Here is a 25627-nt window from a genome sequence, read left to right as displayed (position 1 = left end):
AGTAAAAGAGGTTCAGATGACTCACTCTTTAGACTCGATGATCCGGTCGTGGCTGGAGGTGTCCTCAGGGAAAGAGTCATTAACAAGCCAGTAGATGAGAGTCTCGTCCATGTCGCTCTTTGTGAAAACATCACAGTGGAGAACCAGAGGTTCACCTGAAGAGGGAAGAAAAAAAACAGTTGTCTTTAGCATATTTACAGGCTCTTATAAATAGGTTTTGCTGCTTTACAGGTGAGGAAGTCCATGCGTTACCAGGGTCAGCTTCTATTTGGGTGTGCTCCGGCCCAATGATCATCAGTGATCCGTCCTCTGAAACTGGAGAATTCATGTAAGCCACACAGCAAAAAAATAAATACAGCAAAGATAAATGCATTTCCAGCAAAATACCTTGAAATCCATTTGCCACCAGCAGCAGACACAGGCAGCCTAAAGTAGCTGCAGAAACAACACAATCACCTAAAGTGCCAAAACATAAACCAATAAACTAGAACATCATTGCATTGGATTACCTTTGGTGGTAAATGGCAGCTTCATTCTGATTCTGCTTGCAGAAGACACCCAGTGCTGGGTGCGGATTACCATGACCATTTATATATACACTGTTTACTTCCCTTTATGGGGATTTCCTCCAGAGTGTTTTCTTGATTCCCTTAAGTCAGCAGTATCCCGCTCAAAATGACTGGAATGGTTCCATGTGATCAAAACCATGACGTTTATTGACTGACCACAACTGAACATAATCATCATGTTACACACGCTCCCATTAGGTTTGAATGGATCAACAAAAATGCATGAACTGTGGTTTAGACTTTTGTTTTTACTCCTTCCTTAGCAACTTTAGAATTTGAGCATCAACATAAGAGAATAAGTGGAAGACCTGGTAGTTTGAGTTGTACTTCTGCCATTTATGTCAGCTTCATATTATATTTTTTTAACTGCACATCATTGTTTAGCCTTATACTTGGAGTTGTGTTGATATCCCATTACAGTAAAGGAAACACTGGATTTTTTTTAATTAGAGGGAAATAACACAAATCTGACTTTTTAGTAAAGAATCCAGTAACATGAAATATTTGACCAAAACAAGTCCTGAATAATTTGGGCTTTTCTGGAGAGACAATGACGTGATATGAGAAAACAAGTCACTCAGACCCCAAATGTTTAACCGAAACTCAAAAATGAGTAATTACAATAAAGGAAGAAATCACAAACTGATTCCGATTTGCTCTGGAACGTCGTCATTTGATGTATCTGACATGAGAAAAACACACTCCAGCGCGATATTTTAACTTAAATCTGATGATCAAAACATACATTAGAAAAAAACAGCACCTTTCTAATGATTTTCAAAACTGGTTTACTACTCCGAACCAATCACTTGGGTGTGACACTGTGATGAACCGCGGAAAAATTAAGACGGACTTAATGAATTATTAATAAAATTCAATACAGATGTGCCTATAAATATTTACAAAACAGTATATAGACACTTTCATTGGTGGTTTTCAGTTCCATGTTAGGCCCACAGTCCTTTGAGCCAGTGCATATCTTCTCAGCGTGGCGTCAGGCTGTGTCCATCTCGGGTCACTCCAGACCGAGAACATAGTTGATTCCCTGCACAAACCCGATGATCACAGGTTGCCAGGCGACCAAGTATCGAAGCCAGTCTAAAAGCTGTCCATACATCACATGTGGCCTTTCCCAGCTAAAAAAAAAAACAGTTAAGGAAATTTTAAATTGAGGTTCTGCTTGCTAAAGGTTTCTAATTTCTTTCACCTTTTAAAATACGAAATTTCTTTAAAATAAAATCGTTTGAAGTCTGTTCCCGTCAAACCACGTGCATCGGAAACTTTATTTAATTTACATACAAAAAGAGTTCACGAAGAGTTGTTTGCGTCAACAAAAGTTTTTGATCCACGAAAAGGAACAATACTTTATAAAGAGCTGTACACGTTTGTACACAGCCTTGAAATGTCAATACATTTTACTGTTAAAAAAACAAAAAACACAGGATTCCTAGTATTCACTGTATATGAGAACTGGACTGAGTTCCAAACAGGAAGTACCCGCTGGTTCCAATTAAGCCAAAATCCCTTAGACTTCTGTAGAGAAATAAACGGCTATTACTCAGTCATATTTGTCAGAACGAACATTCTTGCACTGATATAATCTTTATTTATGACAATATATCGGGATTTTGCAAATATCAGAGAGAATGTAGAAAAGAATAAGAAAAGCTTTTAATCACAAAAGTATACAAGAGGCACATAGGTATTTGAACTACCTCCAATTTTGCAAGTTCTCCCACCTAAAAATCATGGTGGATTCTGACATTTTCATCTTAGACGCATGTCCACTGTGAGAAATGTTATCTAAAAAAATCTGGAAATCACATTGCATGACTTTTTAAATCATTTATTTGTATGCTACTGCTGCAAATAAGTATTTGAACACATTTTTATTGGCTATAATCCTAATCCTCAAAGACCTCTTAGTCCACCACTCTACTTATTATCCTAAAATAGAAGCACCTGTTTGAGGTCGTTAACTGATTAAAGACACCTGTGTCCACCCCAAACAATCAGTAGGACTCTTAACTACTAACATGGTCAAGACCAAAGAGCTGTCCAAAGACACCAGAGATAAACTGTAGACCTCCACAAGACTGGATAGGGCTACGGGGAATTGTCAAGCAGCTTTGTGAAAAAGATCCACTGTTTGGACCAATTATTTTTTTTCAAATGACTGTTAATCTCCTTTCCGGTCAGGGGCTCCAAGCAAGATCTCACCTCGTTTGGTCTCAATGACCATAAGAAAGGTGAGGACTCAGTTCAGAACTACACAGGAGGAGCTGGTCAATGACCTGAAAAGAGCTGAAACCACCGTTTCCAAGGTTACTGTAGGTAATACACTAAAACATCATGGTTTTAAATAATGTACAACACAGAAGGTTCCCTTGCTTGAACCAGAACATGTCCCGGCCCGTCTTAAGTTTACCAATGACCATTTGGATGATCCAGAGGAGTCATGGGAGCGAGAAAATCATATGATCAGATGAGACCAAAATAGATCCTTTTGGTCTTAATTCCTGTCACCAGGATAGCCAAGGAGTGGCTCTGTATTAAGAATATCAAGGTTCTGGAGTGGTCTAGCAAGTCTCCAGACCTACAATCTTTGGAGGGAGCTCAAATTCAGTTTCTCAGCAAAAGTTAAGAAACTGGACTGATCTAGAGAAGATCTGTATGGAAGAGTGGGCTAAAATCCCTCCTGTGTAAACCTGGTGAAAACACAGGAAACATTGGATCTGTGTAATTGCAAACAAAGCCTACAGTACCAAATACTTGCACTGATCCTCTTAGATGTTCAAATACTTTTTTGCAGCAGCAGCATACAAATTTTTTTTGGAAACATACAATGTGATTTCCAGATTTTTTTTTTTTTAGATAATGTCTCTCACAGTGGACATGCACTTAAGAGGAAAATGTCAGACCCCTCCATGATTTCTAAGTGGGAGGACTTGCAAAATTACAGTGTTCGAGGGGGTTGACCCATATGAGTGCTGCAGGTTTTGGAATTGTCTATGCCCGAAGACAAGAGCAGCTGCATCTTAAAGCAGTGGTCCCCAACCACCGGGCCGTGGACCAGTACTGGTCCGTGGACCCCTTGCCACCGGGACGCGGGAGAATTATTATTATTATTATTATTATTATTTTAGACAGAAATCTTTTATTTTGAAAATCGACCGTGTTCTATCAATTAGCTTGAGCCCTGAAAGCAGTTTGGAGGCGTGTAACACGAGAGAAGTTGCATGTGGAAGCCTTGTTTGCAAATGGATCGGATCATTGAATTGACACTAGAACAGGTGATTCCCACACACCGTGCTTGTATGCAGAGAGATGTGACTTTCATGAATAAATCTAATCTTTTGAACGGTCATGGAAATGCTTTTCAGAGAAGTTGTGAACATGCGATTGATTAATGCAAGTACTTCCATGAAATGAATGAGTAGCAGTGCAGAGAATGGTGCAGGGGTGGGGAGTGGTGAATAAAAGGGGACCTTCACTGCGCGTGCACGTAAGCGGGTGCAGGTAGAGGGGCAATCAAAGTCACAAGTTTAAGTTCTGTTTTGTAAAAACTGTCTTCCTCTCAAAATGCTTCACTTGAAGCTTTTGCATGGAGCTTCAAAGTATAGTTTGCTGCTGAGCTTAGCAATAGTGACGTGAAACTGTGTTTATCTGTGTAAACTTGTAATTTAAATAGGTTATAATTATTTTTAATGACAATTCATAAAGTGCTAAGTCTTCAGAAAAGTATGATACCTTTTAATCCCAATAATAACATCTGAAAAGAAAAAAAAAACATAAAAGGATACGGGTTACTAAACATCCGCTTTAGGTCCACCTTCTCTTTGCAGTACGGACACATCTGCTTCTTTCCCACGATGCACCATCCTCGTATGCAGAACTCATGGAAACTGGGCATGGAGTTAAGGCTCAGAATACAGTGGGAGAAAAAAAATAGATTTTATGACAACATTTAGTCGTAATGATGGCAAGACATCATTTGTAATGAAGATAAAGTTTGCGATCACCTGAACAGTCTTCTTTATAGTTTAAAGTTAACTAAAGAAACCAAGATATTCACAAATATAACCAAAAAAAAAGTTTAATATGGAAAAACAGAATAGCAAACAAAAATGAGTGACATTCTGTCTTTCATAATTATAAAGGTACATCATCATCATCATCCCCATCATCAAGGAGAAGTCACACTGTTTATAAACAGAAAGGTCAAACTACAAATTCCTCTTTGAGTCCATAAACAAGTTTGTCAGTTCCTAATGAAAAGCCATATATACCTTTTACAGAAATGTAACCACATACGTCATTTTTTTTGCTGGTGACAGGAAGGATACACATGGTTGCAGGATAATCTGTACGTGTTCTCAATAATCCCTTCCTCACTGACATCCACCAGTATAGGCTGACCACAGACAGCGCAGATGTTGTCAGAGAGGTGCTTGGTTGGCATGCCTGATGCACTGTAATACTGAAAGAGAAGAAACATTTGAATCAATCTAAATATTTTAATGCCATGGAAACTGATCAATAAATACATATTTATGGTGCTAGGTGGTTTGCCCTACCCCAACAGTTGAAGCCATGAAGTCTGCACACATCTCTGCAAAGTCCCTTCCAAGAACACCGTAGTACAGCCCGTAGAACAGTAGTGAAACTCCAAAATCCATGGCATCCTCTGGTTTTATCCTAAAGGAAGCATTAGAGGATGTGGTCTCATTCAAAGCTCTGAAGCTCTGTTATTGTTGACAAACAAAACATTTGAAACAGTAAATTAATTCGTTTAGTTCGGGGGTCTGTAAAAGAGCCATTTGGGCTGGTTTCTTACTGATCAAGACAATGACTTGGTAATGCTTTACATTGCTACTTTTATAATAACTATGAATTATATTTCTTTTTTTGCATGAATAAAAACAGAAATATAAATAGAAACTAGCATTTTCTCAAAATGTGAAAATGTATTTTACTTTTGGCAGAAACTTGTATGACTTCTTTTCAAAATAATAGACTTTCTGTGTCAAACATGATCATCCAGTGCAGCTTATGTACTCCTAATACAAAAATTGCATATTTCTCTTGTTATACCTCAGATCTACTTTGGTGAGCTGTCATCCTTTATCCTACTTCCTACTACTGTAAACTTAAACATGACTTGAATGGCTTATGATCCAATAGAAAAACACTTTGAAAGACTTGTAAAAAAAGTATATTTTATAGCAACTCCCCTCTGGACAGCCACTAGCTATTGTTGTGCACCACAAGATAATTGTGTATTAAACTCAAAATAAAATGAGAAGATCAAACTTAGTATTTGAAATCTGTGCATTAGAGAAAGTGAAGAGCGTAAGAACCTTTACTTTGTTTATCTTACTTCTAGGTGCACCTCAGCCATAAATTAATAAATTTAACTAATCTAAATTAAATCTATGCTAATCAAGTAACCTTTACTCTAAAAAAATTATTATGGCCATTTTACTTCTCTTCAGCCCGAGAGCCACAATAGAGGGGTTAAAAGCCACACGTGGCTCCAGAGCCAAGGGTTGCAAACTCCTGTTTTAGTCTAAAAGCTACTAAACTGATCTCTTTCACTGTTAAAAATGATTTTTTCAATTTAGAAGCATAAAATTAAAAAAAAGGATTAATGGCTAGCAGCCTTACTACATTAATTTACATTTAAAGAAAACGTGACAAGTTCCATATGGTAATAAAGGCAGGTAGGTCACTATTAGCATAAGAACATGACGTGATAAGAAAATAGAGAATGTCAAATTTTGTTTTAGCTTCCCATGAGTTTGCCACTTTCAAACAGACATATTACTCTGTTAAACAAGGATAAATAAAAAGGAAGATTTATTGAATAAAAACTATATATTAAAGTGGCATACTTTGGTATACTTTTAAACGTATCTTATTTTTATTGTGCTGTTTTAATTTAATGTACAATTTTATCAACTAGTTTATTTAGCTCTTATTGTTGTAAGATGGTGGAGAGCTATTTTTCCCTGCAAAAGGATCAATGAACTTTTATTCTAGTCATAACTGTATTAATATTTATTTTATTAAATATGTTGTCAGTCTATAAAACTGCTTTGTTTAAAGAACAAATGAATGCATTTGTCTTGTGCATGAAGAGTAAACCCATTGATTTTTCTAGATGAATTTGCTTCAGTAAATGCAGTGATTTATAAGGTTAACAGACATGATAAGAAGAACAAGCCGACACTTAAAAAAAACAGCTAAAGTCAGCCACAAGGTATGACACCTAATAACTCAACTACTGCTTGGTAATGTTACAAGAATGTTCAACTTCCACCACAAAACCCTCCAAAACAATGCAGCGGCGGAACCAGAATTCAGACAGGCAGCTGAACCTCGCCCAGTTTAAAGTAAACCTGTTTCTCTGAATCCAGACTCAGAAGAAGAACCGGAGCCATGTGCTGCAGAGCTAATGTGCTAAAAAGGAAGGAGGTCATCCTGGTAAACAAAGTTCAAACTGTTCCCATTCTTTGCACTGGTGGGCAGTAAATCATAGAGATGAGAATTAAAGAGGAGGTGGCAAAAGAAAGTGATGTTGGTATGTAGTTACTGAGAGAAAAGTTTAACTGTAAAAAGAAGCCACAGCAACATCTGCAGGCAGCCAGGTGCAACAAACATGATGGAGGACACGTAACATGATATTTATGCTATTCTCATTGGAGATCAACCAGTGGCAAAACAAATATATATTTTTACAATTGGAAATCTAGTCACAACATTGCATTTACAACTATTTAATTTGACGTCTACTTTGCAGTTTTTTCTTATCATTTTTGTTCTTCCTGAATTCTCCCGTGTGGTGTTGTGCCATTTAAATTGCCCCTAGGGGGCTAACAAAGTCTAATGAATTGAACTTAGGTTCACACGTGCATTACTATAATACATTTGTGTGCATGTTGACCTCACTTCACATTGTAGCAAAGTTGATGTTAAAAACATAACAGCAAAGTCACGGAATCTCATTTGGCATCAAATATCAAGACATCAGATGTGAAAGAAGCAGCTTTAAATCATCTTACAGGCATTTTTTTGTCTGAACAATCAACAAACGAGACACATTTCTGAGGCAGATCCTGTAACAAAATGATAGAAGAAAAATGTTGTACATACCTGAATATTAGGTTAATACCAAAAAGTGTAAACATGACGACGCTATAGCCAGCGATACCGATGGCATAGCTGATCTTGTACAGAAGGAGGAACCACTTGTACACCAACCTAAAGACATAAATGATCTAGTTTATGTAATTTAAAGCTGGACACAGCGATGGATAAAATGCTGCAGAAACAAATTTGTTAAAATAAGGGCTAATTAGTTGCACGAAGGACACTTAAAATATGTATTAATGCCATGATGCACTAATGCTATAAGTGCTGTGTGTCAAAAAGGTATAGGGAGGCGTGGCCTTACCTAGGTGTAGTGCAGGCCAGTGGCTTGCGAGTGGCCCGGAAGGATATGTATGCTGTGATGACAGAGAAGATAAACCACGTGGTCAGGAACCTCCACCAGTGAAGTTTGGTAGTAAAGTAGAGAGGGACTACCCACATCTGGAACAGAGTCACCAGCTAGAAGACAGCAGAGCGTGCAGGTCAAAAAATGAAGGAGCATCCAGAGTTCCAAAAAGCAATCTTATCACAATTGAAGACCAGTTTTTAAAAATAAAAAGCTTAAAAATAAAAAAGTGGGGAGGCATGAAATCTAAATTATTAGAGAGCAGATGTTTTGTGTGGCTCACATTGTATGACTTTGGATGTCTCTGTTTCCACTGAACGAGGACGAGCTGTGCAACAACCAAGGTGACGATGAGGATCAGCACCATCTCTGCATGCATGGCCTCGTGCCCTTTGTGTTTAGCGTGCATTTTTGCATGCTCCATCCTGTGGAAAGACATGTTCACATTTGATTAAGGTTAGAGCCCAAAACCAACAGGATTTTAGCTTTATTTATCCCAAAGCAGGAAAGAACTGTCCTTGAATTTCCAGGATCAAGTTTTAAACAATACTGCCGTGTTTTGATGACAAGAGCTTTTCCAGGAACTAGAGGCCTGTATAGCCTCACACTCTTCCATTGGAAATTTAATAATGTAAACAAAAATGTTTTGATTGGGATTTAAAGTGCAAAAAAAGTTTTGAGTGGTGAGATGTTTTTACACCTTCCCAAGAATCTTTATTACTGGAATAGTCATCACACTTTCTTTAGTTTTCATTGTTTTTTCTTTAAAAGGAATTTCCCTTTGCACTCACACCATATTTACTCAGAGTCATCTTAGGCATACATTTGCACTTTACAATAAACTAGGAGTATTCCTTAAAACTAGATCACAGGACACTCTAGGAACTCCTTTCAAGATATCATTAAGTTGTGTATGCAGTTCCTACAAGGTCAAAGGTTCTACTAAAAATGTAAATAAATTTTTAATATTCCGTACTTCATGTAAAAAAAATATATATTTTTAGTATTTTAAGGTAAAAATGTCAGCTTGATTCTATAATTAGCTTTAATATTCTGATTTTATCTTCAACCGAACAAGTGAATAAAAACAAAACATAAATGTTTTTCCATAAACAATTGTTAATTTAATAACATTTAAAAGACTTAACATGCATTGGCTAGTTTTAAGATAAAATGATACTTTCTTGATTAATAAAATAAAACAATATCTATCATCACTGTACAGAGTAAGAGTAGTGCGGACACTAACCTCCATTTCTCCTCTGGGGAAAGCTTGGACACATCGAACTAAAGGGAAGTGAAACAAAGTAATGATGATTATTCTCCAGCAATTACTCGCTTAATAAAATACTGGTTAAATAAAAACTTGAGGGGGAGTTCATAAAAGTTACAAGAAATATTTTTCAATACAAAATAGGACCAACAAGAATGTTTTTACGGTGTAAGTTAGTTCAACTCTTCCATCTATAAGGAATTGTTGTGCACCAGATGAAACAGAAAATAATATTAACCAACATGAAGCCTTACATCCAAACATAGCAATTTAAAAACATTGGAAATTAGGGTCAATTACTCAAATTAATACTTTGTTTTAGTAAGAAACTAAGCTCTAGGCTCAGTAGTAGCGAAGCTCTACTAGCTTTTGCTTACTACTTAAACCAATACAGTAATGGGTAATCTACCCATCTGTGATCCCTTAAGGAAATGATACAGACATCCAATTTAAATGTGTTCTTCTATGATTTTTGGGATGTAGTCGGTTTGTAAGGTGACCTTTTCCATCTTTTATTTTGACAGACCAATATGGATGACAGGAAGATTAAAAGGTAATCCAGAGTACCTGCACCATCAGCCAAATTTCTAAAGCTTTTAGGGATCTTTAAACAGGTTTCCAGTCTAGTGCACTGCACAGATATAATATATATAGCTCTAATTCAACACAATTCGCTATGCTGAAAATATCGGTTAAACAAGACACAAAACAATGTTTTTTACTGGAGACTGTGTTATCGCTTGCTCTGACTTTTCTCTGACATTGCTGAACCTTTGAGCTCACCAGCCACATCACCTTAAATCTAGTGTTAACACATGAAAGCTTTACTCATTTATCAACGTGGCAACCAGCCCGCAGGCGTAGAAACAAGCCTTATAATATTATAGCTTTACCATGGTAAATAAAAAACTAAATTAAATGAGGAATGACAGCAGTTGGAACTAGTTATTTTAACATAAGAAATTGTGTTTTTCTTCCTTTGAACACTGGGCTAGTTTATTTTGAGCTAAAATATACTTTATCTGGACAGTTAACGTATGCTAGGTTAACCGGTAGCTAGCTACTACTTTCGAATGGCTAAGTATGCTAGCATTATCTCAGCTGGCAGCTAAACCACAGCCTGCGCCTGTTTGTTTTATCTGTTAACACTCCGCGCTGTTTAGCAAAGTCACCTGGTTTGCGTCATTCTGGTGCTCCAGTCCATGGTCGTGCTCTACACCGTCAACCTCCACCTCAAACACTCCAGCCATCTTCGGAGGGCCCACTTATCTTTCCGGGGCCATAGGCATTAGTGGACGAGCTGTAGAGGTTCACTTCCGGTTTCAAAATAAATCGCCAATGCTCTGTAAAACTGGTGTAAAACCACATAGCAAGATTTTCTTGTCAAGTGCGATGCCACTCCTACATGGATGTGTAGAATTGAAAGAAGAAACTTTCAATGTCTGTGCTGTCTCACTATTGATAGCTTAATGACCTATGGGATTTAGGACATTTCATTTGTCCATATTTTTCTGCAATAACGCTCTTGTTTTTTGAGTTCAAAGTTTTCCAGATTCTCTATACTAGTTTAGCGAATATGAATGATATTTACAGTTATAAATCAACAAAAAGTTTACTTTAAATCTTTGTTATTCTATTTAAATATAGTAAAGTGTATTTTCTGCACATTCACTCGTGCATTTCAATTACACCAACGCTTTTTTTCTTTCTTTCTTTTTTTTACTACTATATGATATTCTAATGTTCCTTTAAAAGTCGTATTGTCATTTTTAAGCCAAATTATTGGTGTGTTTATTGTGTAAAATCCCGCCAGAATTCGCCTTACAAAAGAAAACCGGAAGTTACGGAAGGAACATGCCCTGTTTGTGATTGGTTAAGAAGTCTGTCAGGGTCTATTCTGATTGGTTGAAAAACTGACACAACGCAAAGTGTTCTGTTGGCGCTCTCAGTTTGAGATTCAATATTATAGTAGATTCGAGTTGCCGGTTTGTCTTTGAGATAACTCAATTATAACGAATTCGTTTGATTTGTTTTTGGACTCCAGTTCACAGGATAACTTGTAGATTTGCTTTGTGCGGTTTCCAGCGTCAACATGCATGTCATCAAACGAGGTATTTCTGCTGGGTTTTGTGTTTTTATTGTCACAAATCAGTAACGGGTAATTGTGCATTCTTGGTTTCTTTTTAAAATACACACAACGTGTTTTAAACGTTGTTATTATATAGAGTATTGCGTTTTTATTCCACATTAAGTTATTGTTTAACATTTAATGCGAGTTTCCTGCTTTTTTGTGATGAGTTTTTCCCCCCTAATACACTAAACAATGGGATGAATACTTCCTTAATTAAAAATATATTTTGAGTAAATTTAAAATAAATTATTATTTATATTTGTTTTGTTTTTGCACGATTATTTTTTTAAATTTACATACCAGAAGTAATTTTTTAAAATGGATCAGTAGACCCTTTGTTCTCTAATCTTGTCCTTTTCTTAGTTTTATATGAGCAAAGTTACCTTTTAGGTGAGGATTGTGCACATTGTTTTCGGATATTTGACATATTTATGTCTTTGGTGTTTCAGACGAGTTTACATGGATTTTTTGGCGCGCTCCTTTGTTGTCATAAATCATGGACGATGTTTATTGCGGCTTTTATTTTTATTTTGTATTCAGAACATTTACATTACATACAGTAAGGAACAATAAACCGTTCATAAATTGTTACAAAATACCCCAAGGGGGATACCAAAGTTAGAAGAAGAAGAAGAAGAAGAAAGATAATAATAAAAGACAAGTAATATGTTAGTCTGTAATGCTGAGGTAGATGATTAGTTTTATTTTTTATTTTATTTATTTATTTATTTTTTTGGTATTGTGAGAAATGATTTGAGCAATTATTTCAATGAAATTTTGAGTTTTATTTCTATATTTAGTTTTTGATAATAATATTTTGTTAACAAATTCAGGAGATGTATCAGATGGAATTGTGAAGATATTTCAAACAGTTTGTTTTTTTCAAGTCAGGATTAAATAGGAATAGATTTCAGATTTCCTTTTATATTTGCACTTGAAAACAGTGATTTAAAAGAAAATGAAAACTGTCTTTCTTTTTCAGATGGGCACCAGGAAGCAGTCAGTTTTGACAAAATTACTTCCCGCATCCAGAAGCTTTGTTATGGGCTGAACAGTGACTTTGTTGACCCTGTAAGTTCCGAACAAAAAGAACAAAAGAAAAAACAAATAATAATAATTTTTGACCTGATTTTCTGTGTTTTGTCTCTGCAGGCTCAGATTACCATGAAGGTGATCCAGGGTCTGTACAGTGGAGTCACCACTGTGGAGCTGGACACTTTGGCTGCAGAGACCGCTGCAACCCTCACTACTAAACACCCCGACTATGCAATCCTTGCTGCCAGAATTGCCGTGTCTAACCTGCACAAAGAAACTAAAAAAGTATTCAGCGGTAGGTGACAACTGAATCAAAACAACCCTAAAGGGTTTCAGTTTCTTCAATACATAACTTTTTTAATACAGATGTGATGGAGGATTTGTACAATTACGTCAACCCCTTAAATAAGCGTCACTCTCCCATGATCTCCAAGGAAACACTGGAAATTGTCCTTGAAAACAAGGCTGTAAGTCACTTTTGTCATATTTTTGATAGTTTAGTAAAAATGTATGCGTAATGCAAATGTTATAAACTTCCTAAAATGTTTTTCTTTCTTTCTTTCTTTGCAGCGCCTTAACTCAGCCATCATTTATGACAGAGATTTCTCTTACAACTTCTTTGGCTTCAAGGTAATCTTTTATTTGATGCTCCAGGTTTTGTGGAAATTATAAAAACGTAAACATCCCTGAAATGAGATATTTCTCACATTTGTCAACTATGGTTTTTTTAAGCATTGAAGTCTGATAAATTGACATAAAAATATTCTCTTGCTTGCAAAAACATTCCTGAGAATCATAACGGCGGAGATAAAAACCCTGCAAGCCCATTATTTGGTTACAGGACTTAAACTGTAGCACTTTACAATTGAAGTACAAGGAAAAAAATCTGAAAATACTTTCAAAATTTGGGATTGCTGTCACTTTAAAGGAACAACTACTAGACTACTAGTAACAGATTAAATAAAAAAGTCAATTTATATCAAAACACTAACAAATAATTATGCTAAAATACTGTTCAAAACTTAAAAATAATGTTTTAGGATGTTTCTAACTTAAAAAAAAATATTAGGAATAACAGCAATAATTCTACAAAATATTAATAAACATCTTTTTAAATACCAGAAAAAGTAAGATTTATCTTTATTTTATTAAACTTTTTACTGTGTTAAAATTTAAATGCAGAATTTGTATTTTAAGTTGTATATAAATTAAATAAGAGTCAATCATAGAGGAATTCTCATAAATAAATTGTTTTGTTTCTCTCACAGACATTAGAGCGATCCTATCTGCTGAAGATCAATGGAAAAGGTGCGTTTCCTGTCATCTGAGACACATGAAGATGCAAATGGTCAAGTCAAGATCTAAATTGCTAACCGCCTGTTTAACATTTTCCCTGCAGCTGCGGAGCGACCCCAACACATGCTAATGCGAGTGGCCGTCGGCATTCACAAGGCAGACATCGATGCAGCCATTGAGACGTACAACCTGCTGTCAGAGAAGTGGTTCACCCACGCCTCCCCGACTCTGTTCAACGCAGGCACCAACAGGCCTCAGCTGTCCAGGTAAAACTAAGGCAAAAAAACCAGGCAAAACTTTCACTTCAATCTGGTGTTCTAATGTAAATATTTCTATATGCAGCTGTTTCCTGCTTGCCATGAAGGACGATAGCATCGATGGTATCTACGACACGCTGAAGCAGTGTGCCCTCATCTCCAAATCGGCTGGAGGGATCGGACTGGCGGTGAGCTGCATCAGAGCGACTGGCAGCTATATTGCAGGGGTGAGCTGAGCGCACGATCTAAAAAGTTCAGCTAACATAAAAAGGGTTTTAACAAATGTATTTTTAAATATTATTCAGACTAACGGCATCTCCAACGGGCTTGTTCCTATGCTGCGAGTGTACAACAACACAGCCCGTTACGTGGACCAGGGTGGCAACAAGGTGACATACTTATATAATTATTCATGTCATTTTCCTTTATTATTGCTCATTTCTCTTCATGAATCCATGTGTTTAGAGGCCTGGAGCCTTTGCTGTGTACCTGGAGCCGTGGCACGCGGATGTGTTTGAGTTTTTGGAGCTAAAAAAGAACACTGGTAAAGAAGAACAAAGAGCCAGAGACCTGTTCTTCGCCTTGTGGATCCCTGACCTTTTTATGAGGCGAGTGGAAAACAATCAGGTAAGCTTTAAACAAAGACTTTTGTAATTGTTTATAGGAAGAATCAAACTGAATTAGATGAGTTTTATCAATCTTCTTGTAGGACTGGTCGCTCATGTGCCCCAGTGAATGTCCAGGTTTGGAGGAGTGCTGGGGGGAGGAGTTTGAGAAGCTCTACATTCGGTAAGATAAACTCACCAAGTTAAGGTTTTTATTTGTTAAATATATTTTTTTTTAAAGTTGACTGACAGGATTCAATTATGTTTGATCTTGCGAGCTTTTAGGTATGAGAAGGAGGGCAGGGCTAAACGCGTGGTGAAGGCTCAGCAGGTGTGGTACGCCATCATCGAGTCGCAGACGGAAACCGGCACGCCGTATATGCTTTACAAGGACGCCTGCAACGGCAAGAGCAACCAGCAAAATCTGGGCACCATTAAATCCAGTAATCTGTGCACCGAGATCGTAGAGTACACCAGCAAAGACGAGGTGAGGAGTCGTTACCGCACAAAAACTCCACTTTTGTGGAAGCGTGTTCTCATTCAGCTTTGTTCTGCAGGTTGCAGTTTGTAACCTGGCATCTATTGCCCTCAACATGTACGTCACCCCAGAGAAGACCTTTGACTTCAAAAAGCTGGCATCCGTTACTAAAGTCATCGTCAAAAACCTGAACAAGATCATTGACATCAACTACTACCCAGTACCTGAGGTAATGTTCCACACCACTCAACTCCTCAGTTTAAATCCAACAAGCCTTCAGTGTTTCCTCCATTCCCTCCTTACAGGCTGAAAGGTCAAACAAGCGTCACAGGCCAATCGGAATTGGCGTGCAGGGCCTGGCGGATGCATTTATCCTCATGCGCTACGCATTTGAAAGCCCAGAGGCTCAGCTGCTCAACATTCAGATCTTTGAGACCATTTACTACGCCGCCCTGGAGGCCAGCTGTGAGCTGGCAGCAGATTACGGCTCTTATGAAACCTATGCCGGTTCTCCTGTCAGCAAAGGAGTGAGTAGATATCAGAAATATTCAAGGTTCAAGGATTGGCATAATGATAGACTAACAAAACCATTTTTCTCTGCAGATCCTGCAGTACGACATGTGGGGGAAAACCCCAACAGATCTCTGGGATTGGAAAGCCCTCAAGGGAAAAATTGCTCAGTGAGTTATCCTTTTAATGTTCAGTTTATGTCCAGACATAACCTTTTTTTTTAAAACTTTTGTTTTTATCATCTTCAGACATGGTGTAAGGAACAGCCTGCTTATGGCCCCCATGCCCACGGCGTCCACCGCCCAGATCCTGGGAAACAATGAGTCCATTGAACCGTACACCAGCAACATCTACACTCGCAGGGTGCTGTCAGGAGAGTTTCAGGTCAGTGCAGGTCACATTGGATGTCTGGCTAAGACTACGGTCACATATCCCAAAATACCACAGTGTGGCGACCTAAATACAAGTTTTTCAGCAAATCTGGCTGCGTGGCGGGATTTGTAATTGAGAGGCTGTAGTCGCACTGGAGACATTTACACATCGTCCAATCAGAGCTGTTGGCCGGCGATCTGGCTGCTACCGCCCTGCTGTCACCCGATTTTGTAACAGCTTCGGCCATCTACATTCATAACCACACCAACGATTTTCAACAATAATCAGGCGGCGGCATGAAATCTTAGAGGATTCTGCCTCTGGGTTGTTGTATTTGTGACACAGAGATTCACCTTTTCTTTTATTACTGTCTTGCAGATAGTAAACCCTCACCTGCTCAAGGACCTCACAGAAAGAGGTCTGTGGGACGAGGACATGAAGAACCAGCTGATTGCTCAAAACGGCTCCATACAGGTAAAAGTTAAGCTGTAAACTCAAGTATGTGTATGCTCCGAACGCTTCATTGGTGAACGTGCGCCTGATTTTGTCCTCAGGATATTGAAGGAATCCCTGCAGATTTGAAGCAGCTCTATAAAACAGTCTGGGAGATCTCTCAGAAGACCGTCCTGAAGATGGCTGCAGATCGTGGAGCTTACATCGACCAGAGCCAGTCTCTCAACATTCATATTGCTGAGCCGAACTATGGTAAACTCACCAGCATGCACTTCTACGGATGGAAGCTGGTAAGACATACATGCTGCGTTCAACTGTGCTTCCAATCAAGAATGTTTTTTATTTAGCCCTTTTTTTTGTCTGCAGGGCCTAAAAACTGGTATGTACTACCTGCGCACAAAACCAGCTGCTAACCCCATCCAGTTCACGCTGAACAAGGAGAAATTAAAGGAGGCCCAGACAACCAGAAGTGCAGAGGAGGAGCTCCGAGAGCTCAACAACGCAGCCATGGTCTGCTCCCTAGCAAACAAAGATGAATGCCTGATGTGTGGCTCCTGAAGCTTCTAACTCCACAACACCCTCGCTAATTAACCACTGATGGTGGTGCTTATTATTTAAAGGATGACAATGAAAACGCCCACTTACCTCAACTCACAGATGTTTTCCATTTTTATTTAATTTTTAATGCTTTTTTGTAATGTTTTGTATAGTCTTTTTTAAATGAACTGTTTTAGCTGAATCAATGCAGTTCTGTTGCATGCTAACAATGAATTGAATGCTTAGTGTTTTAAAATGTGTGGAAAATAAACGTTTTCTTCAATAAATAGTCTTGCACCTAAATTGTATTTACAAAGAGAGAAATGAATAGGCACAGAAAAAAATATATATAACGATGCTTTTATTTTGGAAATTAGAAGCAGGGCGTGCTCTGACAGTTACTTCACTAAGATGATTTATTAAAAGAAAACAAAAATGCAAGTGAACCGAAAAGTTGGATCTTAGTACCCAGAACTCTCAATTGCAACTTAGGCAATCCTGACAGGATAAAATACCAGTGTTTTTCCAGGTCGCCAGTACGCAGTAGTGTGCCATGAGACATGCAATGCTTCAGGTTAGGAATTAATGACCGTGTGCCAGTTCATGAAGTCTCAGGAGAGCAGAATGTGTTAAACAAGCTGAGACCTGCGCTGTTGCACTGCTGCAGCGCAAACACAGACCAGCTATTAAAAAAAAAGCATAAAGTCAGTCGAATCCACAAATGAGACAGAAGCAAAGGTGATTCTAAACCATTTAATGGCTTTACAGAGTAAAAACAAAATACAAAAAAGCTCTTTTTTTAATTTCAAAACTACAATGGCCAACTGAGAATTTTAAATACAAAACATAAAAAGTGACATTGTGCAAACTGTAATTTTACAGCAACTTTTACTAAATTTAGCACTTTTTCTTATTTGAATCAGATGACCACTGAAACATTTGAGAAAAATATTTGTCACATTTTCTTAATTCTGCAGGACAGCAGTTCCAGCTGTCTTTAGACGACAGTAGGGTAGTCTGTCTTGACATGCAACCATTTTAAAGACCCACTCCGCTGAAAATTGTTGCTCTTGGTGTTTTTAACATGTATATGGAAAATTACGCTTGCATTTCTAAGTATTTCTTTATTCAAATTGTTATGAATCAAGAGCAGGCAAAAAATTGCCGTTTTAAAACGATTGTAGATGTGACAAGATTTACTGATGCATCCACTTGTAAAAGACTGGATCCATGTACGACTTGTTCTTCCTCGTCTGAGCGGGTGTTCGCTAGAACTGTATGGATGGATCGCTCCAATATTGATCACAATTTTTTGTTGCACCATTGATGTTAAGTTGAGGTAAGAGGAAAGACGGGGACGCTTACTGGACCCGAGTAGCGACCAGGAGCAGTTTTTATTGTTTGATTGTTTTTCTACAAATGAATTGCCCTCTAGGACCAATAAAGTTTTTCTGATTCTGGGTTATAAGCTAGTAGGAGAGTGTAATCACATGGATAATAGGAAGAAGGTGGGATTTCTACATGACAACAGTCCCACCCACAAATCAAAGATCAATTTATGATGAACTACTGCCCCTCTGCAGAAACTATGTCCAAAGAAAGTGACTTTTTTTAAAAAAAAGTTTGACCTAAAAACAGCATAATTATAATTAAAAGACCACTTGGAACGCTTTTGCAATAGATCAAAAGATGATTGGAGTGGGACTTTAAACAGAATTTTTCTTTCACTTTTCTTTGTACAGAAGACATTTCTTCAAGTCACATTAAGAGGAGACGTATCTGATTGGCTGCTTGTGACAGCCTGAAACAGATGATTTAAGTTTTCACAGCTGAACCATCAATCGACCCTTCGGCCTCCCGTGAACCAAAGCCTGTATCCTGCGAGCTGCTGCTCCCAGTAGGAGATGGTGTCATTTTGATATCTCCAGGTTTTTCTCCGCTGCTCCTAGCATGCAGCTTTTCTGCTACTCCATTCTCAACCTTTTTGCCTTTAACTAATTCTGCCTTCACTTGTTTGTCCCTCAGCTCCAGGTCTTTGAACTTCCTCATGATCTCCCTGGTGTCTTTTGTTTCACAGCTGATTGTGGTGCTCTCTGTGTGCTCGGGGATTACCTCTAAAGGTTTTTCTGGCTCCTTTGCTCCACCGTTACCCTCTTCTTCAACAGTGGGACAACTGACTCTTTCTGCAACCTCCTCTTGGTCCTTGCCATTTTCATTTTTGCCTGATCCTGCCTGCTGCCCTGTCAAGCTGCCCTCCTCTTTAGCTCGTCCTTCCTCCATTTTCACCACCTCGCAGTCTTTCTCCTGCACGGCTCCCACTTCTCTGCATTCATCCACCGGCTGAGCTTCAGACTCCTCAGCTTCTGACTCAGCTTTTTCTTTACCTCCCCCTTCCTCTCCATTATGCACCGTCACTTTAAGTGATGTGTTTTTGTCATCTTGTCTGCTGTTAAAACCTCTAAAATTATTCTTGGCACCAATTATGTATTTTCCGAGCACAGAGGAGCCATCGTTATTCAGGGCCTCGCTGGCAGCGGGACGATCAGACAGGAGGAGCTGCTGGAAAACTTTCATATCACTGTGCATCCTGGACACAGCTTTGCTCAGCTCGGTAATCCGATTACCAATATCTGAAAGAAAAATAATCTCATTACGCCACAGAATTCAGGTATTCTCATGACAAATAAATCTTTTATTTCAGCTATATTTATGCACAAAAAGTTGAGGTTTCAAAGCACGCTGGCTGACTGTTATTGGTAGGGAATTCAAAATAACTTTTTTATTGCATCAATGAAAGAATACTTTCTAGAGAGTAGGCTAAATATGTAGCAGGAACTTTCCCACAACTGTATATTTTGAGTTTTCTTTCAAAATGAACAATCCTGCAGGGCTAAAGAAGACACTGGCTTCTTAGAAACTATACTGTGCCAACATTTGTTGAGTTCGCCTGCCTTCAATTGAGCTCTTTGTGTGATGAAGTGGACCATCAGGATTCCATATCTTTCATGTGACAGATCATTAAATAAGCAAATAAAGGGACACTAAAGATTTGAGAATCCCATAAATCTTTGGAGTAAGGCTGAAATAATCCAGTTTACCTTTCCTCTTGGTCTCCTCAAACTCTCTGCGAGCAGACTCGATGTAGCGCTGCACCAATGCCCGGATCACCTGCTGCCGATACGGCGTCTGGCTGTCCTCAGACCTCCTGTCACTGGGCTTTTTATACAAACAATTGCACAGAAATTAATTCAAAAATAGTTAGCAAATGAGATCAACCTTTTCATTTATAAATGATCTTTCCCTTAAAGCTCAAATATGCATTTACCATGGAGTCGATAGGAGGATATTTTTGCTCTGAAGAACAAGTGCAGCAGCAGCAGATTCGTCTGAATATACCCCTGAACACAAAAACCATATGTTTTTCAAAAATAATGCATAACAACATTATACCAAAAAGAAAATAGGTGCACAAGATTTCCCTTATTAACTTCTGATCGTCATTTTATGCCACAAAATAACCCAAAATGTCATTGATTCTGTTCACTAAGCTGAGCATTAGACAAAGGGATAGCGAAAAAAAAACAGATGCACATTATTTAAAAAAAAATCTGATTAAATCACATTAAAAAAATGTTAAATGAATAAAACAACAAAACGTCCAACCATGGTACCAAGCCAGACAAAGGAAGAAAATTAAACTGCTTATTTTAACTCCAATCAAGCTAGAAGGAAACTAAAAATCAAACAATGAGAATAATCAAATGAATAAAACAAAAATAACAGCCTAAAACAATATTTTTTTAGATTGATGTTTTGACCTTCTCAGATTTTCTCTATTATAGATAAAATAAAGCACACACTGCATATAAAGAAGGTAGAAAAAAAGGAGGCATGTTTTATTCAGGAGAGCTTTTATTTGATTTTAGTCCACGTTGTACTGTGTTCTACTATGATTTTACTTTATTATTATTATTATTATTATTATTATTGTTATTATTATCAATATTGGATTTTATTGCCTCTCTGTGTTTTGATTTGATTTTATGGTCTTTTTGTTAAGAGATTTGCAAATCTTTCTGGGAAAAGTGATACAGAAATAAAGATATTCTATTCTATATTGATGTTAACAAGAGAAGAACAATCAGCTTTAAATGTAAGAAAACCCTGAAACACAATCTGATTTACACATGTAAGTCAGTAACATTAAAAACAAGTTATTTTAGCAAAAGGAAACAAACACAAAAAATGTTTCATCTCAGTGACATGTACATAAACTTGAATTTATAGTTTCCTAACAGTGAATTTGAGTTTTTTTAAGGCCATATATAAACTCTTTTGAGGCACTTTAGTAGAAAATGCTAAAAAAAAGCTTGGATAAAAAAAGATTTAAAAAAATAATGAGAATCTCTTGAAATTATAAAAAGATATATTTTTATAAATTGCAATGACTTCTATTCTTGGTGTCCAAATTTGGCCACTTTTAATTACCTTAGTATGTAGAACACAGCTTTGGGTGAAGGAATGATGTTGAAGGGCACTGGCATGGTGAGGCCCTCCCTGAAGTAACTGAGATACAGCTTTGATCTGGCGAACTTCCACTCAACGTCTGCATCATCCTGAAAAAGACGTCAGCAGCTATGACAGAGATTTAGTCGTTACAGGACCTGCAGCACCAGTCAAGCCAGTCTTCACCTCAATTTTCTGAAACGAGTTTGTAATCATAGCAATGAGCATGTTGAGGAGGACGATGACGATGACGAGAGTGAAGATGCCGTATAAAATCCTCCCCACAAACTCTGCCAACACAAACTGCGGCATGTCCACAAAGTCCTGGTTGGCCACACCGAACATGGTCCAGAATAAGAAGTTGAAAGTCTCATTAAACCTGTGAGAGTAGAAAAAAGACAGTTACTTATACTATGAGTAGGGCTGGGCTGATAAAATCTATGAATCGACCTAAGCTTAAAAGATAATCGATCCATAAAAATAGAGATCAATCTAGAGCATAAAGCTAACGTCAGCTAGCTTGATGCCAAGGTTTAATGGAATTTCCCATAGGACGGCTAATGCTCAGTCGACCTAAACATACATTGCTGACTAAATTAATACCTTTATAAACTCACAGGGATGAATTTTCCAAACTCTTTTAAGGAAATCGTTTTTTTTTTTTTAAACGCCCTCGAGGAGAGGCAGAACAATTGTTGGAGCTTCTCCGTTTGAGAAACCATGTAATGCTGCATGGTATTAACAATCTCATTATTTCACTAATACATTTTACAGTATGTGAACTGTGTCATATTAATATAAATATATTCAAAACATATAGTTGATTATTAATGTATTTCTAAACATCTGTGCCCTAACTATGAGGCAGATTGGAGATGAAAGAAGGCTAGAAGTTTAGCATTTGTGGGTTGATTGGTCTGTGTTACATTTAAATGTTTTCTGGATCTAATTTTGCAGTACCACGAGAAGTTTCATTTCATCAATGAGTACTAAACCAGTATCATATGATGTTACCTGCCAAGATGGGGAGAGATGACATAAGGAACGTAGACATTGTTGATGCCACAGAGGAATGCCGTTCCAATAATCATGAGTATAAACATGAATCTATGAGACAAAAGCAGAATATTTTTTACTTATTTTCAAACTCCACTTGTGAAAATAATGATGAGTTGATGCTCTTACCTCATCATGTCATCAATCATCTTTCCTATGGAGATCTGAAGCGTTCCCAGAGACTCGTGGGCTGGCAGGATGTAAGCCAGACGGGTAAAGCTCAGCATGCTCGTCACGGCGAACAGCACCTCGGAAATCAGCTGGGGGTCCTCCTGGTGCCAGTTGTCTCGCACTTTGACACAGAAGACCGGTTAAGCTTTGTGAGCTTGAAATTTAATCAACTCTAGCAGCATCCTGTCCTCACCGGTTTGGGTGAAGTAGATGCACTGTTCGCTGTTGCTCTCATCGTGGCAGAGGAAGTAGCCTTTGAGCATGATGACCACGCGCAGCGTAAAGGATGCCAGGTACATGCTGAGCACCACCATGTCCAGGCAGTTCCACCAGTCCAGGAAATAGCTCCGCAACCCTTCAATCCACACTTCTTTGCACTCATACCAGAAGAATCCTTTTAGGAGACACAAGCAGCAGTGAGAGCTTACTGGAATTGTGAAAATACATTTTGAAAGCAGAGAAAAACGATCTTACCGACTACCCACACCATGTGGAAGGAGCTATGCAGAATGTCCTGGTGTCTGGAGGCAAATTTATCTCGATACATCTCCATGGTTATCGATTCCCCAAGTAGTGTAATGAGGAACCACAGATATGATGCAGCATGAAGAAGGAATTTGATCACTGGGATCTTTAGGATCTTTCCTACCTGTAAAACAAACCAAAGATCTGATGGGGGTCTTTGAATTCCACTGTTATCAGGTGGTATAATATAGGACATTTGTGACCTTAGACTTTGGTGCTATCCAGTAAACAAGACAAAGAAGTGGCATGGTGAGAAAAATCCCCACGGAGACTAGAAGCTTCCACGCCGTCCTGCTGCCTCTCCATCCAGATAAGTTTCCACACCAGATAGATGACAGAACCTGCTGGCAAATTGGGTGTGCCACAAACTACGACAGCGAAGAGGTGACAAGTGAGGTAAAGGTTTTTTAAATGGAAGTTATGCCTAATCCTGCGTTCTAGAGCAGTATTGGAATCAAACTACCTGCTTCTGGTTATAGTTGACTGCGAGCCGCAGGCGGGACAGGTTCGGTATTCCCTCCTCAAAGGCCTGCTCATTTAAAGCCTCCTGGGTCTCATCTCCGCAACTGTTCAAGATAGTGGTCACCTCACTCTGATTGCGACACATGCCGAGCAGTTCAAACGCAAACTCCTGACACAGTTGCTCCAGGCTGAGGTACTGAGGCTGCAGAAGAAATGAGCCACAGCTGAGTCGAAGGCAGAACAATGCAGAATGAGGAGCATAGAAAAAGGAGAGCTTCCCACCTTGAACTCAGGCTCTTTCTGGGACAGTTTGCGGAGCTCTCGGCTGAGACTGAAAGCACTGAGCATGGCATCCTCAGAGGTTATAGACAGGTATGCACGGCTGGCGATGCCACGATAGGTGTTGATGCGAGACAAAGAGAACTTCAGCAGGTCATACTGTCGGCCATTGCGGCACTCCAGACAAGCGCAGGATATCTTGTGTGGATATGGAATGACGTGGCCTTTTTGGGTGAGCATGGTAACTATGTCATACAGATCTTTCTGGCAGGCCAACGTCAGTGGAGTCACACCAGGAGCAAACTGAGAGTTGTCAATAGAGCGGTCGAAAATGGCTTGAGAGAAGGATCGCACGTCCATCTTGTTGCCTTTCTCCTGGTCCAGACGGTCCAGCAGACGCTTCACCACCAGGGGCTGGTTGGTGTCAACAGCAACCAGCAGAGCTTCATGAATCTGCCGGAAGTCAAACTTGACCCCGTGCAGGAGAGCATCCATGGCGTCCTCATTCCCCAAGCGGATGGAGAGGTTTAGAGCCTCCCTCCACTGGCGGTCTTCAGATTCGTCCAGCTGACGGATGATGCCGTCACCCGTCTTCAGCAACCCACTCAGCAGCCCTATTTTCCCTTCTTGGATGGCGTTGATGAGCTGGGGAGGGAAGCGCATCTTCTTGTTCATGATCTCGCGCCATTGTTCCGGCTGAGGAGCAGATCAGAGCGTTAGCCTCAACCTTTACTCAAGGACAGTATGTGCAAATATATTTTTAGTGTGTGAAAAAAATAAGGTAAATATTAGAATGTTAGTTTTAAAACATGAAGATGATTAAGACCAACAATTGTTACAACTGAAAAACAGAATGCCAAAACAGAAGCCAACAAAAGTTCACTTTAAAACAAAATTGAAACAAAAAATAAATATTATACTTTTTACAACTTAAAATGCAAATGAAACTTTACTTACCGTGAGATTTTCCATTCCTGAAGACAAAACAAAAGTCCTCTATGTGGATTTCCCAACGTAAGAACACAATCGCAGGCGCTGGAGACACAAAGTCGAGTTTTTGCCAACTATTTTTGGAGACTTGGAGATTAAAGCAGAAGATTGTACATTCAGCTTCAAGAAGAAGAAGAAAAGTGAACACATCGGTGATCATGTGCTGCCGCCTGACTGGATGAATTCATCAGCTTCCATAAACTCTGTAACACACCAAAGATCCCCAAGGGAAAGGGCCAATTAAAATGTAACCTGTTCAAAGTGTTTCATGCTCAGCTGGGCTTAAAGTAAACAGTTTCTGCATTCAAACAGGAATTATCTCTGGTCTCCACTCTGCACCCAGCGCCTCAGCACAATTAAGCTAGTTGTTAAGGGGCGCCCAACTGCTGTCATCTTTCCTCCCAGAGGATATGGAGGACGCTTTGCAGAAGGGGAACAGGAAAAACAAGCAGCTGCAAGTAAAACACTTTAGTTCTTTTTAAACGATTTTCTTTCAAAAGCGTCATTGCAAAAATTCAAAGTAATAAAAATTTTGAAAAATTTAGATTTTGCCTTAAAATTTTTGAAACTTACCAGCTTTGCTGCAAATTTTTGTTCAGTAGTCTCCAGAGAAAGTTTCCTATC

The 25627-nt window shown here is 38.6% G+C and overlaps 3 protein-coding genes across 3 annotated transcripts; 1 reads left to right on the top strand and 2 right to left on the bottom strand.

Annotated features, from left to right (window-relative positions):
- Window positions 1–695: 695 nt before the first annotated feature.
- On the bottom strand, window positions 696–10693 carry rnf121 (ring finger protein 121). Its single transcript, XM_024266243.2, has 9 exons — window positions 10513–10693; window positions 9317–9354; window positions 8351–8492; window positions 8026–8180; window positions 7725–7832; window positions 5147–5267; window positions 4916–5049; window positions 4373–4474; window positions 696–1705 (listed from the first exon to the last, which is right to left on the bottom strand). The coding sequence occupies exons 1-9, from the start codon at window positions 10588–10590 to the stop codon at window positions 1585–1587; spliced, it is 999 nt and encodes a 332-aa protein (XP_024122011.1). The 5' UTR covers window positions 10591–10693; the 3' UTR covers window positions 696–1584.
- Window positions 10694–11432: 739 nt separating this feature from the next.
- LOC112143015 (ribonucleoside-diphosphate reductase large subunit) lies at window positions 11433–17303 on the top strand. The gene is made up of 19 exons (XM_024266741.2): window positions 11433–11451; window positions 12454–12542; window positions 12624–12801; window positions 12873–12973; window positions 13077–13136; window positions 13775–13814; window positions 13906–14068; window positions 14145–14286; window positions 14365–14448; window positions 14525–14686; window positions 14769–14848; window positions 14950–15151; window positions 15222–15371; window positions 15448–15669; window positions 15746–15822; window positions 15901–16036; window positions 16403–16498; window positions 16579–16767; window positions 16844–17303. Exons 1-19 carry the CDS (start codon window positions 11433–11435, stop codon window positions 17033–17035), a joined length of 2382 nt encoding a protein of 793 aa, XP_024122509.1. The 3' UTR covers window positions 17036–17303.
- Window positions 17304–17871: 568 nt separating this feature from the next.
- Window positions 17872–25108, bottom strand: LOC112139388 (short transient receptor potential channel 2). The gene is made up of 13 exons (XM_024262176.2): window positions 24971–25108; window positions 24017–24709; window positions 23736–23936; window positions 23476–23640; window positions 23222–23396; window positions 22941–23141; window positions 22706–22868; window positions 22535–22627; window positions 21707–21899; window positions 21503–21630; window positions 20340–20412; window positions 20113–20230; window positions 17872–19644 (listed from the first exon to the last, which is right to left on the bottom strand). Exons 1-13 carry the CDS (start codon window positions 24983–24985, stop codon window positions 18830–18832), a joined length of 3033 nt encoding a protein of 1010 aa, XP_024117944.1. The 5' UTR covers window positions 24986–25108; the 3' UTR covers window positions 17872–18829.
- Window positions 25109–25627: the final 519 nt, after the last annotated feature.

The sequence above is a fragment of the Oryzias melastigma genome, linkage group LG14 (genome assembly GCF_002922805.2).
Source record: "Oryzias melastigma strain HK-1 linkage group LG14, ASM292280v2, whole genome shotgun sequence".
NCBI classification, from domain to species: Eukaryota; Metazoa; Chordata; class Actinopteri; order Beloniformes; family Adrianichthyidae; genus Oryzias; species Oryzias melastigma.
This window is presented reverse-complemented; position numbering and strand designations above follow the sequence as displayed.